Consider the following 14,801-nt stretch of genomic DNA (forward strand, 5'->3'; position numbering starts at 1 on the left):
ATTCAATTGAAATGAACTGATTTAAAATGCTTGTGCGACAGGGGCCTTTACATTTGGATGCTGAACTAATGTTAAAAATATGGTGCTTTCAAGGTCTCTTTTTATTTTCAAAACCTTTGCTTCATTCCGTCACATTCGCCCATTTTATGGACTTTCAAGGCCCATTGGAACTCTAACATACAGGTACACATGATCCCAGTTAATCAATCACTCACCTGCCCTGTTGATCTCGATGATCTCCTCCTGCGCCAGTGGGCAGTCCCCGGTGCCCATCATGCTGCTAGATCCCACCATGCCCGGCCCGAGCACATTTCCCATCAGCCTGTGCGGTGAGGCAGTTGCCATGGCCAGGGCGTCTGGCTTGCAGTAGTTGGGGCTGCCCGGCTGTGGCGCTCGGGGGATGTGCTTGTTCCTCTTCTTGGGGAGCTTCTGCTTGGCCATGGCGAGGGAGTAGTACATGCCGAAGTTGTTGACGATGACGGGCACAGGCATGGCAATGGTCAGCACACCGGCCAAGGCGCAGAGGGCGCCCACCAGCATTCCCGACCATGTCTCGGGGTACATATCCCCGTAACCCAACGTGGTCATGGTCACCACGGCCCACCAGAAGCCGATGGGGATGTTCTTGAAGTTGGTGTGGGCCGCAGCTGTCGGATCGTCTGGGTCGGCACCGATGCGTTCGGCGTAGTAGATCATGGTAGCAAAGATGAGGACGCCCAGCGCCAGGAAGATGATGAGCAACAGGAACTCGTTGGTGCTCGCCCGCAGAGTGTGGCCCAGGACCCGTAGACCGACAAAGTGGCGGGTCAGCTTGAATATACGCAAGATACGGACAAAGCGCACCACGCGCAGGAAGCTCAGCACGTCTTTGGCTGTTTTGGAGGAGAGGCCGCTCAGCGCCACCTCCAGGTAAAAGGGCACGATGGCCACGAAGTCTATGATGTTCAGGGCGCTGCGGAAGAATTCCGCCTTGTCAGGGCAGAAGATGACGCGCAGCATCACCTCAATGGTGAACCAAATGACGCAGACACCCTCCACATATGTCAGCCAGCCATCTGTGACTACCTCGTACACTATCTGCAGGGTAGAAGAAAAGAAGAAATAAAGATTTCGTTGATTTTATCAAGCCTTTAATTCATGTATTCATTCATCACAATGTATATCCCCAGAGGCACAATGACATATTGTTCTTGTTGTACTATCTAATGTCATATGCATTTGTGCTTTACAGTCACACTCGTTTCTCACTCCCTGTCAAAGGTTTAACTCTCTTTAACTATACGCGTGAGTGCACAGACACTCCCTCCAATGGACATAACTCATTTGAGGGCGATCCTAACAAACTTCTAGCAAATCCCTTCCATCACAGATAACCTTCAACACCACCTCTGAATTGTTTCAATCTATCTCCCAACTTTACAGAAGAGCAAATACGCTGGAGTGTCCCTCCAACAGTTCAGCATCACCGTCTCTGATACCGAGCCGAAAACAATTCACCACAGCCCCACTGTACCTCCTCATGCGTCATGTTGCCAACGGTGACATTCTCCGTTTTGTTGTAGATGGTGTTGAAGGCTTCGTGGGTCTCCAGGCAGAAGGTGGAGATGGAGAGGAGGATGAAGAAGAGCGAGCCGAACGCCACATACTGCAGAGAGAGAGAGAGAGAGGGGGGGGGGGGGGGGGGACAGAGAGAGAGGAGAGAGAGAGAGAAGAAGTGTGACAATTTGCACATCAAGCATACATCATTTTTTACTCAAGCAACACTACAGGAAACTGTCAGACCTGCACACCAACATTTGGTGAGTTGAAGCCATTCTGGCCGGTGTAAGCATTTATGATTAGTATTTTGGTGTTCATGTGATTGCTGGTGGAGGCAGAGGAGGAGGAGGAGGAGGAGGAGGAGGAGGGGTTTGGGCCATTGCAGTATGTGGAATACAGTGGTCATGCCAACAGGCTGCAGATAGGGGGCACCAGCAACACACCGAGGAGAGTGGAGGAATGCCGTTAATTCAGTGCAAACGCTCTGACTGCTGCAATCCCATTGATAACAGCACTGTCAGAGAGATAAAGGGAGAAAGGGAAGGATGATGGATGTGAGAGTGTAAAAGTAATGAGGTACACGGGTGTGTGTGTGTGTGTGTGTGTGTGTGTTTGAAAGGGAGAGAAAAAAACAGACACACGGCGTACGTAAAGAGAAAATACAACAACAGAGGAATGAGGAGACGCATGCATCACTGCGAGCACCTTCATGAAACCACACGTGTCGCGACTTAAATGTACGCCTCTTGACGCGCGCGCACGCCGGTTTGAGCAGTCCCCTTTTTCTGCCCGCGCAGGATCAACGCTTGCGTTTCTGTCTTGGACCACCCATCAGACCACGGCTACACGCAAACTCCATATACTATAAAGTATTTCTGATTCTGATTCTGATATACCTCCATACACACACTGGAAAATCATTCACGTATTTTACGTAGCGTCATTTTTCTGTACAGTGCTCATGTGTGTATAATGAGATTTGGTTTCCTCTGCAGCATCCCCCCCTGCCCCCTACTATTCCTTGCCCTCCCATCTCTCTCTCTCTCTCTCACTGTCTCCTCCCACCCCCTTTCCTATTCCTCTCTCTCCCTGTGCTCTATGCAGTAAGCTGCCTGAATGTGTTGGGGTTCTTCCAGTGTGCAGGCTTTTTTTTCCCTCAACGCTGGGCCGGATTTCAACGTTTGCTCACGCGTACGCGCACCTCCAGGACTCCTCGCGTCGTTTCGGGCCCCTCTTAGCTAAAGCTTCCTTTCTTTCCTCTTCGACCCCGACGTTCGTTCTCAGCGCTCGCGTCGTACGATCGCCTCACAATCATGCAGATACTGGGCTGCCCAGACGCTGATTACATAACATTTCTTCACGAAGCACATTTGCATAATTTGGCATCTTCTGCCCGAAAGCAATCAACTGAGACTTCGGAGGGAAGGTTGTCAGTTGTCAATATTCACTCTCCTTTTAGCTCCGGTTTGGTCCCCATCAGCTCCTTGAGAAAAATATCTGCGTTTTGGCTGCACTATGTTCACCAGATGGTCTCGAACTGTGTCCTGTGTCTGCTTGGTGCTGAGCAGGTAGTTTACAATGGGCTTAGACAAAAGAGTAAAGTTGCAAGCCGGAAAACCAAAGCTAGATAAATTCGACGAAATTAGCTGGAAGATACTAAAATCCTCTACAGAGTTAAGGGGAAACTGCGGAGTCAGTTGATAGCATTTTGTGGGTTTGTCACCATGTGACCTCTTACACATTACACACACCATAACACAATGCAGATTTTACGGTCATTAAATGAAATTGCTTTGACGCATTTCAGTTCAGTTTCAGACCAGCTTTTTTGGGTTCAAGGGTCAGTTCCCCCCAAAGTTACTTAATTTCACACCCCCGATGGCATCCAGTCTTGCAAACACTTTGAGGAGCAACGTGTCCACGGTGTCCTAGCAAGACCTCACTGCGGACAGTTTTCTCTTTCCACTTGCAATTGCTATGAAAACTGCTGTGAGCACCGCAACTTCAATTGCGGAGGTGGAAAATTCAGAGACGGATATCTCAAAACATGGACAAATAAAACCAGAACAACTTGCATGGACAGATCCCACTAGAGGTAACTGAAGATATGTTTTTTGGTAAAAAAAAAATGGGTGAACTGACCCTTCAACTTAAGGTCAGATTATATAAAGGTTATAAAGGTTTGAAAATGTTTGTCATGGAGCATGAGATCGACCTGCGGATGGGTGCGGCGTCAGCGGTAATGCGGGCGTTGTATTGCATCATCGTGGCGAAGAGGGAGCTGAGCCGGAAGGCGATTCACCGCTCAGTCTACGCTCCAACCCATGAGCTTTGGGTAGTGGCAGAAAGAACGAGATCACCAATAGAGATCAGGCTCAGACATCCGGAGGGAGCTCGGAGTAGTGCCGCTGCTCCCTCGTGTCGAAAGGAGCCGGTTGAGGTGGTTCGAGCATCTGATCCGGATGCCTCCTGGGCGCCTTCCTTTGGAGGCTTTCCGAGCACGTCCAACTGACGTGAGACCCCGGGCTAAAACATAGAACACGCTGGAGGGATTCCATATCTCATCTGGCCTGGGAAACACCTCGAAATAATCCCCCAGGAGAAGCTTGAAAACGTTGCTGGGGAGAGGGACATCCGGGCTGCCTTGGTTAGCCTGCTGCCACTGCAACCCGGCCCCCGGATAAGCGGAATGAAATGGACGGATGGATTATTGTACAAAAACGCACATAGAGATCAGGATCAAAAGTCACATGATTTGGTTTTCTGTTCATACTTGCAGGAAGTTGAGGTGCAAAGGTTGACAGGTGCAGCACCCACAGCCTGGTTGCATCTGGGTGTCTGTGGTAAGTTATATTAGAACTGTTGCAAAAAAAATATATATATATACTTTTTTTTTTTTTTAATCATTGAATCTGTGTTTCTGATTCACGAGCGTCAAAGTTGAAAAAAGCTTAAGATGTAATAACACCAGCACTACTAAGCAGCTTCATTTAAAGAAAAAGTTCAACATTCTTGATGAGGGTAAGATGAGATTGTTAGCTTAGCTTAGCATAAAGAAAGACTGGAAACGGGCAAACAGTCGCCCAGTGGCAGACTTATCCCAACAGCCTACAACCGGTGAGCCAGACTAAATGACTAAACAGACCTGGTCAATTGGTCAATTCCGTCATGGCAGGAAAAGCACAGGTGTAACTAAAAAGATGGTGATGGCTCTGTTCCGTGATTAATATTATTAATTACACCTTTGTTACAATACAGTTCACAGCTGCAACCCAAACCCAGCGACCTAATTCATTTAAAACCAGCTAAACCATGTCAAAACCACTTCTTGTGTGCATGCGTGTGTGTGTGTGTGTGTGTGTGTACACATGTTTTCACACAGCAACTGTTAAGTCAATTATGAAGGTCGACTTCCTGTTGCGTGTGTGTGTCTGCTAACATGCAAAGTGACTTGTGCATGCATGTATGTACTCACAATTACGCGTGTATGCCTGTAATAAACCGCCGCATGTGTTTGCTCAAGTATACGCATGTGTAAGTGCAAGTGTAAGCATGTGTGTGCATGTTTGCGTGTGTGTGTGTGTGCGTGTCAGGTCGGGGATGAAGACAGACAGATGAAGTCTTCCCCTAATCCTCAGGGAACACATCAAGTCCCACAGCTTATTATCATGGTCTAATTTAATACTGCTATCTAGAGCTGCCCTGGATACACACACACACGCGCACACACACACACACACACACACACACACACACACACATTTTTGAACATTTAACTGGATGCTGCACCTTTTTTTTTTTTTAAATCTCAATCCATTTTTGGTCAGTATCAAAATGAGTATGCACTGAATACATGTGGTCTTGCTGCAGTATCACTCACCCTCTGAGTTGTTAGGGTTCAGTCCCCAAAGCTGTGGAACCCTATTGAGTGTGTGCTGGTTTATGATTATTATCATTATTATTATTATTGGGCTTCAACTCCATTTGACACGCACAAGTCCAGCTCAATGTGCTCTACAAAAACAAGCCTCTTGGACGAAAAACAGTCAGAGAAGTTGTGACCAAATTTGGTACACGGCATGGCGGGACTGAGATACACATTTCGATTAGAAATGAGCAAGAGTGGTCCAGAAACATGGCCGCCATCAGCCAAAAAAACAAACAAAAAAAAGTTCCAGAAGGCGGAGATTAACAGAAAAATTTGTCCAATGATCATACATTTTGGTAAATGTCTTCAGTCCATAATTGGGAATAGGTCTGCTAAAGCATTTTTGAGCCCGACCCATAGGGGGCACCACAAACATGCATTTGAAAAACCTGTTGGGGAGAATTTCATCAGATGTGAGCAAGTATACTTTGCTTAGTCTGCCGTTAGCCGAAATGAGCTAGAGACATGAAGCTTGGCCAAATGATGTGCAAACGTTCCACAAAAAAAATAAAAAAATAAATCAAAACGTATTAACACGTCATCAGAGAGGACAGTTCTTTTCTGGGTACCTTCCATCATTGAGTGTAGCGACCGAAAGCTATTATCATTCCATTACATTGAGACAATTCGCTGTGAATTAGCGACACCATTTTTTGAGTGAGTATTTTAAAAACACACAATTGCTGTTGTCTAAAGTATGTATTTCCGTATTGGTATTTCATTTTTTTTTTTTGTTGCTAGAATGGTGTTTTCCCATAATTTCTCTCCTTACAACTTTCTCTTTCAACTTGAATACAGAACTTTTTAAAAAGGTACTATGACCCAAGTTCCTCGCCCACCCTTAGGGTTGAGGAGCTAGATTTGAAAACAGGCTACTTTCGGATGTTATCAAGAAGAGCATTGGGAGTGTCGCCATGCGGCCTCAGTTGCATTTTGCCAATGCAAATGAAGGACCCAGAGCAGGTCTGCCAGGCCAAGAATATCTGGTACCAACAATAGTCCCAAATACAGGCCGGGGGGGGGGGGGGGGGGGGGGGGAAACAAGGGTGGATAACCTCCTGGTGCCTCCTGTTGTGTGCATGCCAACTAAGAATAATGTAAATGTCCATCTCAATCTCAATCAATTCAAGAAATTCAACGTAAAAATCATGCTGTTTTCAATCCTTTGTTGCTGTGGGTTGCTCGTTTAAAGTAGTACTTGTCCGATGGAACGTCAGAGGGCTTTTAATTTGAAACTTACACAGGAAGAGTTGAGCTTGCATTAACCAACGTACCGCAGTGAATTTAACAGGGCCAACGGGAGCAGATCAGACGACAAGCGGGCTTCATACTAAAATGTGACACATCAAACGGAGGGAATTAGAAATAAAGGCCTATCTCTGACATAAGCCCGCTGGATCCCTCTGCAGTTGAGGTGATCCACTATTCCGGCCTCTATTTCAGAATTTTACGGTAAATTAATGTTTTGAGCAAATCACTAAATAGCGGGTGGCTGCTTGAAGCCACACACAACCTTGCGCGCAGCATCGCTAAAGCTAAGCTATTTTCACCTAAACAAACATTTAGGCGTCAGCCGAATCTACCCGGGGATTACATCAAGCTTATTAGACTCAAGTATTTTGAAATGAGTACTGAATGTTGCTGCTAGATTGCTGTGTCACCATTTCTGAATTAAGTCTACTTGAGCGTGGCATGGCGCGGTGGTTCAGTTGTGACTAAAATGTTACTACTGCAGTTCTCTTGCGAGGTTACCTCTGACTGGTACGCATGTCCCGTGAATGGTGCAGGTTTCGTGCGTATCCTGTCAGCATTATGCCTTAAAAAACCCGTCCGCACAAACTTACAGGTAAGCATGAATGGGGAACACTGCGATTGTATGGTCTACTGAAATTGAGCAATTCTCAATGGTGGCATCGCTCGAATGTTACTTGTAGGCGAAGCGGGGTGAATTATTCAGATCCTTTACGTTAAGGTACACTGGGAAAGTACTCCTGCATTCAAAACCTTAAGTATGTTTTATTATCCGTACTTAAAGGGTGAAAAGTCTCCCAACTAATGTTCCCTGTCAGTGTTTTACTATTATATCTGTTGCGTTTCTGGATTCATATTCCCGCTGCATTAATGTGTACGTTTCATTTTAATGCCGCGGATATGTGCGAGGTCGCTTAAGGTTGCTCATTTTAACCACATTATACGCTGTTGGGTAGTTTAATCTACAGCAATGCATAATATTCTAGAAGATCACCATGTGTTTCTGGTGCCGCCGGCCCGCGAGAACCCACGATTTTTAGAAAGGTTCAGCCCTGTATTTTCGGCTTCATGATCTCCTTCTCAGCTGTGATTACCAATGGATGATTTCAAAAGAGAACAAGAAAGATGTAGAAACAAACAAAGGTTACGAAAATGGAAAAAGGTCCACACCCGAGCTCACCCTGCTCTCCCTCTCTTCTTCCCTCTCCCTACTTTCCTTCACCCCTCCCTGTTTCTTCTTCTCCGTCCCGTTCCCTCGCTCCTGCCAGTCATACAGAATGACCTAAATCTCTTTCCTTACCTTTTCCCCTGGACGATCTCTTCTCTTTCTTTAGCTTTCTCTCTTTATCGTCGTCATCACGGACTACCTTTTCTCTCCCTTCTGTCTCTATTTCTGTCACTCTTTTTATACCTTTCTCCTTCACTTTCACTTTTGTTCTTCCCTTTCTGTCATCTCTTGCCGTCGTCGGAGCTATCTTTATTTCGATCCTCGTTTTTTTTGCTCCCTTCTCAATTCTTCTTCTTTCTTGTCTTTCTGTCTTTTCTTACTTTTTGTATGTAAAAGGGGCCGCTGGTAGTGACAAATCCAGACAATTATTACCCAACCCTGCAGTTTGCCGTCAGCTATCTTTTTAGCCACCTTTAGCTTTTTGTTTGGTCGTGCATCTACTCCTCACAACCGTTTCCAGCCCCGAATGTTTTATAAATAGCCCCGGACCCATAGGTATAAAACACTACATGCAACGTGTCATAATGATTTGCTATTCCGGAATGGAACCATATGGCAGGCATCTTACCTGGGTCTACTCTTAAAGTCATGAGTGTAAGACAGACTGTGTCTGCCTAGAATTAATAAAAAAATAATAATAATAATAATTCTGGTAGAAATTTTGATTATTAAAGCTCCGGAGAACAAATCATGCTTTCAATCAAGAAGATAATCTCATAATTTTGTATCTATATTGCAGACAACTCTATAATTTTTTCAATTAATATGCAAGGACTGTCTTTGGCATTGTGAACGGCTAATATACTACATTAAGCAATGTCTTTTATGTAGAAATCCTAAATAGATTCAGTATTATGGCCTATATTGGCATTGGTAATTACGATGAGAAATGAATGTCATAAATTGTACATAAGGCAAGATATATTTCCTCTCCCTCTCACACACACACACACATTAAATTTTACGATGATAATGCGGAGAAATTGCAGGAATTTTGCAAAATTTGACCTACGAAATTTTGACCTAAACTGCTGAAGTACACATCTCCTTTCTCTGACACCAAAGCTAAAACAAGTGTTCATGTTGGACACTCGTCAGGAGAACAGGAACTCAGAAGTATTGCTGATGTTGCTCTGCGTCTGCTGGATGTGTAAACAGGCAACTGTTTGCTAGCACACTCGTCAAAAACCAGCAAACAGCAGACAAAGCAAAGTTAGCGTTGCAGAAAGTTGAACAGCTAAAGATCTGTATCTGTAAATATGTGCTTTTTCAGGGGTCGGGGGAGACCAAGCCAAAGCCACTCGCTAACATAAAAGCTATAACAATTGCACATGATGATAATATGTCAGGGCCGTGTATCCGTCAGCTTTTCCGCCCCCTAGTGGTCAAAAGTCAATGAATACAGCTTTAAGGCTAACACATTTCGCTGACATGCAACTAAAATCTACAAATAAGAGAAAACACTGACAACAACAACAACAAAAAAAAAACAAAAACAAAACACAAGCTTGTTAAAAGCATTTAAGTGGTCTCACACAGGTTTGCTTGTGTTAGCACATCGGAAGGAATAACACTAAAACATCATCCGGTGACTCAGAAAATGCTCATTACCTAAGTACTTAGCTAATAATGTCAATACTGGGAGGGAGACAGAGAGAACGGGGGGGGGTGGAGGCGAACAGCAAAAACGCAAGGGTGCAAGTCAGCAAGGGTGAGCGATGGAAAGAAAGGAGGGAGGACAGAGGGAATAAAAGACGGACAAAAAGAAAAACCGAGTGAAGATAAGACTATTGCAAGGGAAGGGGATGAAGCAAGGGGAAAAAAAAAAAACTCTCAACTTGGGACAGAAGATCAAAAGCTTCTAATTAGAGTGATTTAGCCTGGCCAGGCTTGAGATCTGTGCCCAAAGTCATCACACTGATCCCACACTGACCTATTTGTCAGTGGAGAGAGAGAGAGGGGGAGAGAGAACGGAGGAGGAAAGGATACTATCAAAACTACAGTTAAGAGAAAGCTGTGGTACACTTAATGTACGCCGCGACCTCCAGCTCGGTGGATATGCTGTGAGGCAAACTGCAACAGGTAGTAAGTCGAAATTAGACTTAAAAAAAGGACCACTGGCATCTCCTTCTAATCCACTTTTATAAACGACCAATTTGTTTTTCCAAAATACGTTTGGTAAGAAAAAATAAGAGAGCTGCTGCCTGCGTTATGTGCGCCCTTGATCCACCACGCGGAGTTCCTCGGGAGGTAGTCGGGATTGTGGTTTCAGTTAAATCTTCAACGGAGTGAACTCGTTGAGCCTCGGACCTTTCTGGAGATCTTCAGAGCGTGGGCGTGCTTGGAGCAGTTCAGAACATTTTGGGGAAATACACTCACTTGCGTTCTGCCAAGAGTTAGATGGGAAGATTGATACCGCTATATCAGGTCAAGCTACAGCCAGCCTGTAAGTGTAAAAGACACCGTGAGGTTGCCAGGCAACAGGAAGTTGCTACGCCCAGACCAATGACTTGCAGCAGAAGACAGGACATGTTGACTTTTCCAATATTTAACCAAAACCTCCATCATCCCTAACCGAACCCTGTGTTTTTGCACCCAGTCTCCAGTGTCAAAAGTCAAAGCAATTCTTTTTCCTGAAAGATTTAAAGATTTGTTGGATAGATATTTTCCAGGAGACATGGTTGCAATAGATATAAAAGTACCAAATCACCAAATCAGGAAATGAAATGTTTTTCAAGTGTTTCGACGAAGCCGACTGTCCTCCCAAGAAAAACGCAACAGCAGCAAATTCCTAAAAGATGACGTGCCAAATGACATTCAAGTCACAAAGCCTTCTGGCGGCTGTGCAGATTTTGACTCCGGTCAATGCAGAAAGAAGTGCTGAGTCCAAGAAAACCCAGAAATGAGTCGGCACTTTTACATTTCCGGGTTCCCACGTCTCGATGTCAATGGGTTTTTGGTTTTGGCGCTAACAAGCGGCTAAGTGAGACTACACACGTTGTGGCGGACATTAAACGTCTTCATGCTAGCCCGCCTTTACAGCCTCGTTGTGTTCATACTCTGTATCTATCTGTCTATCTACATTCTCTTAAAAGTGAAGCTCAGTGGCGGTATCGTTGAAGTAACGCGACCGTGGTGTAGTTTGTTTTACAGCCTAACATTAGCTTTTTGCTTGGAGCAATCCCGTTGGCTTTTCGTCGAGGGAACCGGGGCGACTGTCTGCAAAATACGTCACCCCTGCAACAACTCTACGGGGGAACAAAGGATTGATTTATTATAGAGCTACAAAGTCCGCACAGGGAGGAGATTGGGGCGGATGGATACCGACACTCAACTTTTTGGTTTCCTTTAACCACGACGGACGAAGGTCCCCCAACCTTTGCAAAGCCATCACTCAACCTGAACCAAGTCTTTATGTGCATAACATAAACCGTAGAGGCGTGACGTCAGAGAACATATTTTTTTATTCATGCGGCAGGGATCTGTAACAGTTTTGGAGGGTACAGACAAATGATGTCATCCCATCCTGCTGATAGAAGCGTCAGATCAGATGACACTTCCGCTCCGGTGGCGGTTACAGACGATGCATTGTGTCGCTGACTTTGAAGGACTTGTTGAAAGTAAGAAAAGGCATCAACGAAAGACAGCGGTACGAGTAAATATCATTTATTATTCCGACCCTGACTGTACGTCTGGATTCACACAAGTGCACCCACCCAGACCACAGTATTTGTTTTTCGAAACTTCATGAATTACATCACATTTTCTCTCCTGTAGCGGCGACGCAGCAAACGGGATGTCCTCTTATACTGCAGAAAAGACAGACAGACACACAGTGTCCCTTGTAAAGGTGACTTCACTACAAATAGTCCGGCTGAAGATTTGCATACTGTTTACTCCCCAGGAGGAGGATACAGCCGTATGTTGGCTGGGATCCCTCTGCGCGCACACACACACACACACACACACACACACACACACAGACATTTGTGAGTTGTGAGTGTGAGTTCTGCCTAGTCAGTGGGAATCGAACTGGACAGGCCGTGTGAATACGTGCACATGTGAGGGAGTGAGGGATGAAAGAAAGACACAGTAGTGGAGGTTCAGGAGAGAAGACAGCCTATGGCTGTGTGTCATTTCAGACAGCAGGAAGTGGTGCAGTGCATTGCTTCTCAGCGTGCTACAGTAGCTGGGATGTCTCAGCACACGTCCCTCTGTAAGGTTTCCCCACTCATTGTCTCACTCCATTCGCTCATTTATCCCTTGCTATTCATCTAATCGTCTGCCCGTCCCCGTGTGCATTCATCCCCCCACTGCACGTCATGGTTTCCTGCTTCCCCCAACCTGTTTTATCCCTGTGTCTCACCCTCTCTCTCCCTGTTGCTGACAGATGGCGACACGCAGGAGGTGTCAAAGATTGACTTCGACACAAACAAGCACAAAAGGTCTGGCAGTATTGTAATGGATATTATAAAGGGTCATATTAAAGGAGCTTTTTTTTTTTTTTAAGGTCCTTTACCTGGCAGAGCACAAACCTCTCTCTCACAAGCTGTTTTCATTCTTCACGCAGCCACTTCCGTCATTTCTCGTGCACGGCTGAGAGCGACGCCATGAACGGTTTCAAGAAAAAGGCTGCAGGACCGCAAGGATATGCAAAGACGGGGTTCTTGGAGAGCGAGGAGAGCCCGGAGGAGGCTACACGACTGCAGGCTTCTGCAGGACAGTGGCTAAACACTACCCCTAACTAATTGATTCTTTTCATTATTGATCAATCCTGCCTATTATTTTCCTCGATTGATCAATCAAACGTTGGTAAATGTCAGAAAGTATTGAAAAACGTGCGACACAATTTTCTTAAGCCCAAGTCGACACCTTTTAAATGGACCGACGGCCTAAAGATATACGCCCGAAGGAATCCAGTTGACCCTCTCGTACAGGCCTATGAGCAGCCCATTTGAAAAGATAATGTCTTAAAGCAATTAATCAATCATCAACGCTAGTGCTGTCTGTTTTTCAGCTGAGCGTCAAATCAGTGAATTTAGCTAATCTTTTTATCTCCAATACTGGGGCATTTACAAACAGAACAACAACAACTCTCCCAGGACCCTGGACCCTCAGGGGCCCAGAAGGCTCCAAAATTCATTGTGTGTCCGTTCTTTTGTGGTCATTTGATCTATTACAAACCTGTTTGGGAATATGCACAAATAATGCACAATATTGAGGAGTAGTAGTAGTAGTAGTAGTAGTAATAGAGGTTTATATTTTGTCATTTCTGTCTTACTTATCTATTTCATAACCGTTGAGGATAGCGAGTCACTTTTTTTTTAACGGTATATAGGCTCTAAATTAACAGATGTCATTTCTAAACATATAAATGCACCATGCATTTGCAATATATATTAGATACTGTGCATCAAAGAAATGGCCTCGGACAGGTTTTTGGCTAAAGCCCACTCTACCTCTGTCCCTCCTTCCCGTAATGCCTTCTCTTCCTTCCCTCCTTCCACCCTCTCTCCCTCCCTCCCTCCCTCCTCAGAGAGCCGGACAGAGCAACCTACTCTAGTCAAACAGCCCCAGCCTTGCTTAAACCTCCCAGAGCACTCTGATAGTAATTGCCGTCCAGCCTTTACCAGACGTATGCATAAGCAAAGCTGGACCGCACTGAATCAGCAAGGAGGAGGAGGAGGAGGAGGAGGGGGGTTAGTGGTGGTGGAAGGAAGAGGATCGATGGGACTCTTTTGGATGAAAAACAAAAGAGCCTTGATGTCTTTTCATTATGAATCGATAGATTAAATCCCATCAATCACGACGCATCTCCATAAGTCATAAATACAGCCAGTCAGGAGGAGTTTGGATCTTGTTTCCCCTGCACTGCAGTATGCCCATGTGGTGTACGCTAGGAGAATAACTAGCTAATGCAGGAGCTCATTTGGGGGGGGGGGGGGGACATTTTTCCTGGCTAATTTAATCTGCTACGCAAGGCAATTTGAAAAGATTGGGCAGAGGGAGCGGGAGCGGGACGGGTGGAGGGAGAGCACACATGATACAAGCTAATGTCATGCCTGGAGCTCCCTACTGCGCTATAATGACACGGACCAACGGATACCCAAGGTAGAACAATGAGACAGAGAGGCAGGAGGAGGAGAGGTTCTGTCGCAAAGCAACGGGGCTCTGGCACTGAGGGAGCCACCCATCCGTACACGGGCTACAGCACTGAGGCAGCCCAGAGCCACACTGCGAAACCTGCTGCGTCTAAATGCGTGCGTGCGTCTATATAGAGTCCACTTGGTTGGGTTAATGAGCCCAAAAAGGGGCTGTGTTAGATTTTAAGTGTATTTGTATGACGGGCGAAAAAAAGGACATTTTGAGAAACCTGGAAAAGGAGCCCAGTATGTGAACGGCTTTCTTCTTCCTTCCTCCCCTGCTCTGCTGTAGCGCTGCTGCGGGCCACAGATTGCTGCAGTGCTTTGCTCGGTGCAGAGCTAACTCCAATACACTTAAGTAGGAAGGACAGAGCTCTGCCAAATAGGGCTGCCAAGGCTCAGAGTGAGGCCCAAAGGTAGCCCGCTGCCAAAAAAAAGTGAGTATTGTACGTACCTGGGGGATAGAACACGCCAGTAGGCACGCTGTCTGGACGCTTCTTGCTATGGGGGTAGCCATCGATACAGACCCCCCATCCCTCCAGTTTGCGATTTTTAATTACTACTTTACCACCACGACAACCAGCCCAGTTTGTCATCACAAAGATATGGTGCCAAAATTCAGATTTTTCAAAAATGGCCGTATAGTGATGGGGCAGTGCAGCTCACAACAAGCCCACTTCCAAGCAGTTTGTGGACTGTCCAACCAGGAAAA

At 45.7% G+C, this 14,801-nt stretch overlaps 1 protein-coding gene across 3 annotated transcripts in view; it reads right to left on the reverse strand.

Annotated features, from left to right (window-relative positions):
• LOC139299852 (voltage-gated potassium channel KCNC1-like) overlaps positions 1 to 14,801 on the reverse strand; it is a 63,202-nt gene that overhangs the window by 20,614 nt on the left and 27,787 nt on the right. For all 3 annotated transcript variants that reach the window (XM_070922787.1, XM_070922786.1, XM_070922785.1), the window contains 2 exons: positions 1,514 to 1,645; positions 216 to 1,077 (listed from right to left, as the gene is read on the reverse strand). In XM_070922787.1, the coding sequence (XP_070778888.1) occupies positions 216 to 1,077; positions 1,514 to 1,645 (994 nt within the window). The remainder of the gene's footprint in view (positions 1 to 215; positions 1,078 to 1,513; positions 1,646 to 14,801) is intronic.

This window comes from Enoplosus armatus, chromosome 17 (assembly GCF_043641665.1).
Source record: "Enoplosus armatus isolate fEnoArm2 chromosome 17, fEnoArm2.hap1, whole genome shotgun sequence".
Lineage (NCBI taxonomy): Eukaryota > Metazoa > Chordata > Actinopteri > Centrarchiformes > Enoplosidae > Enoplosus > Enoplosus armatus.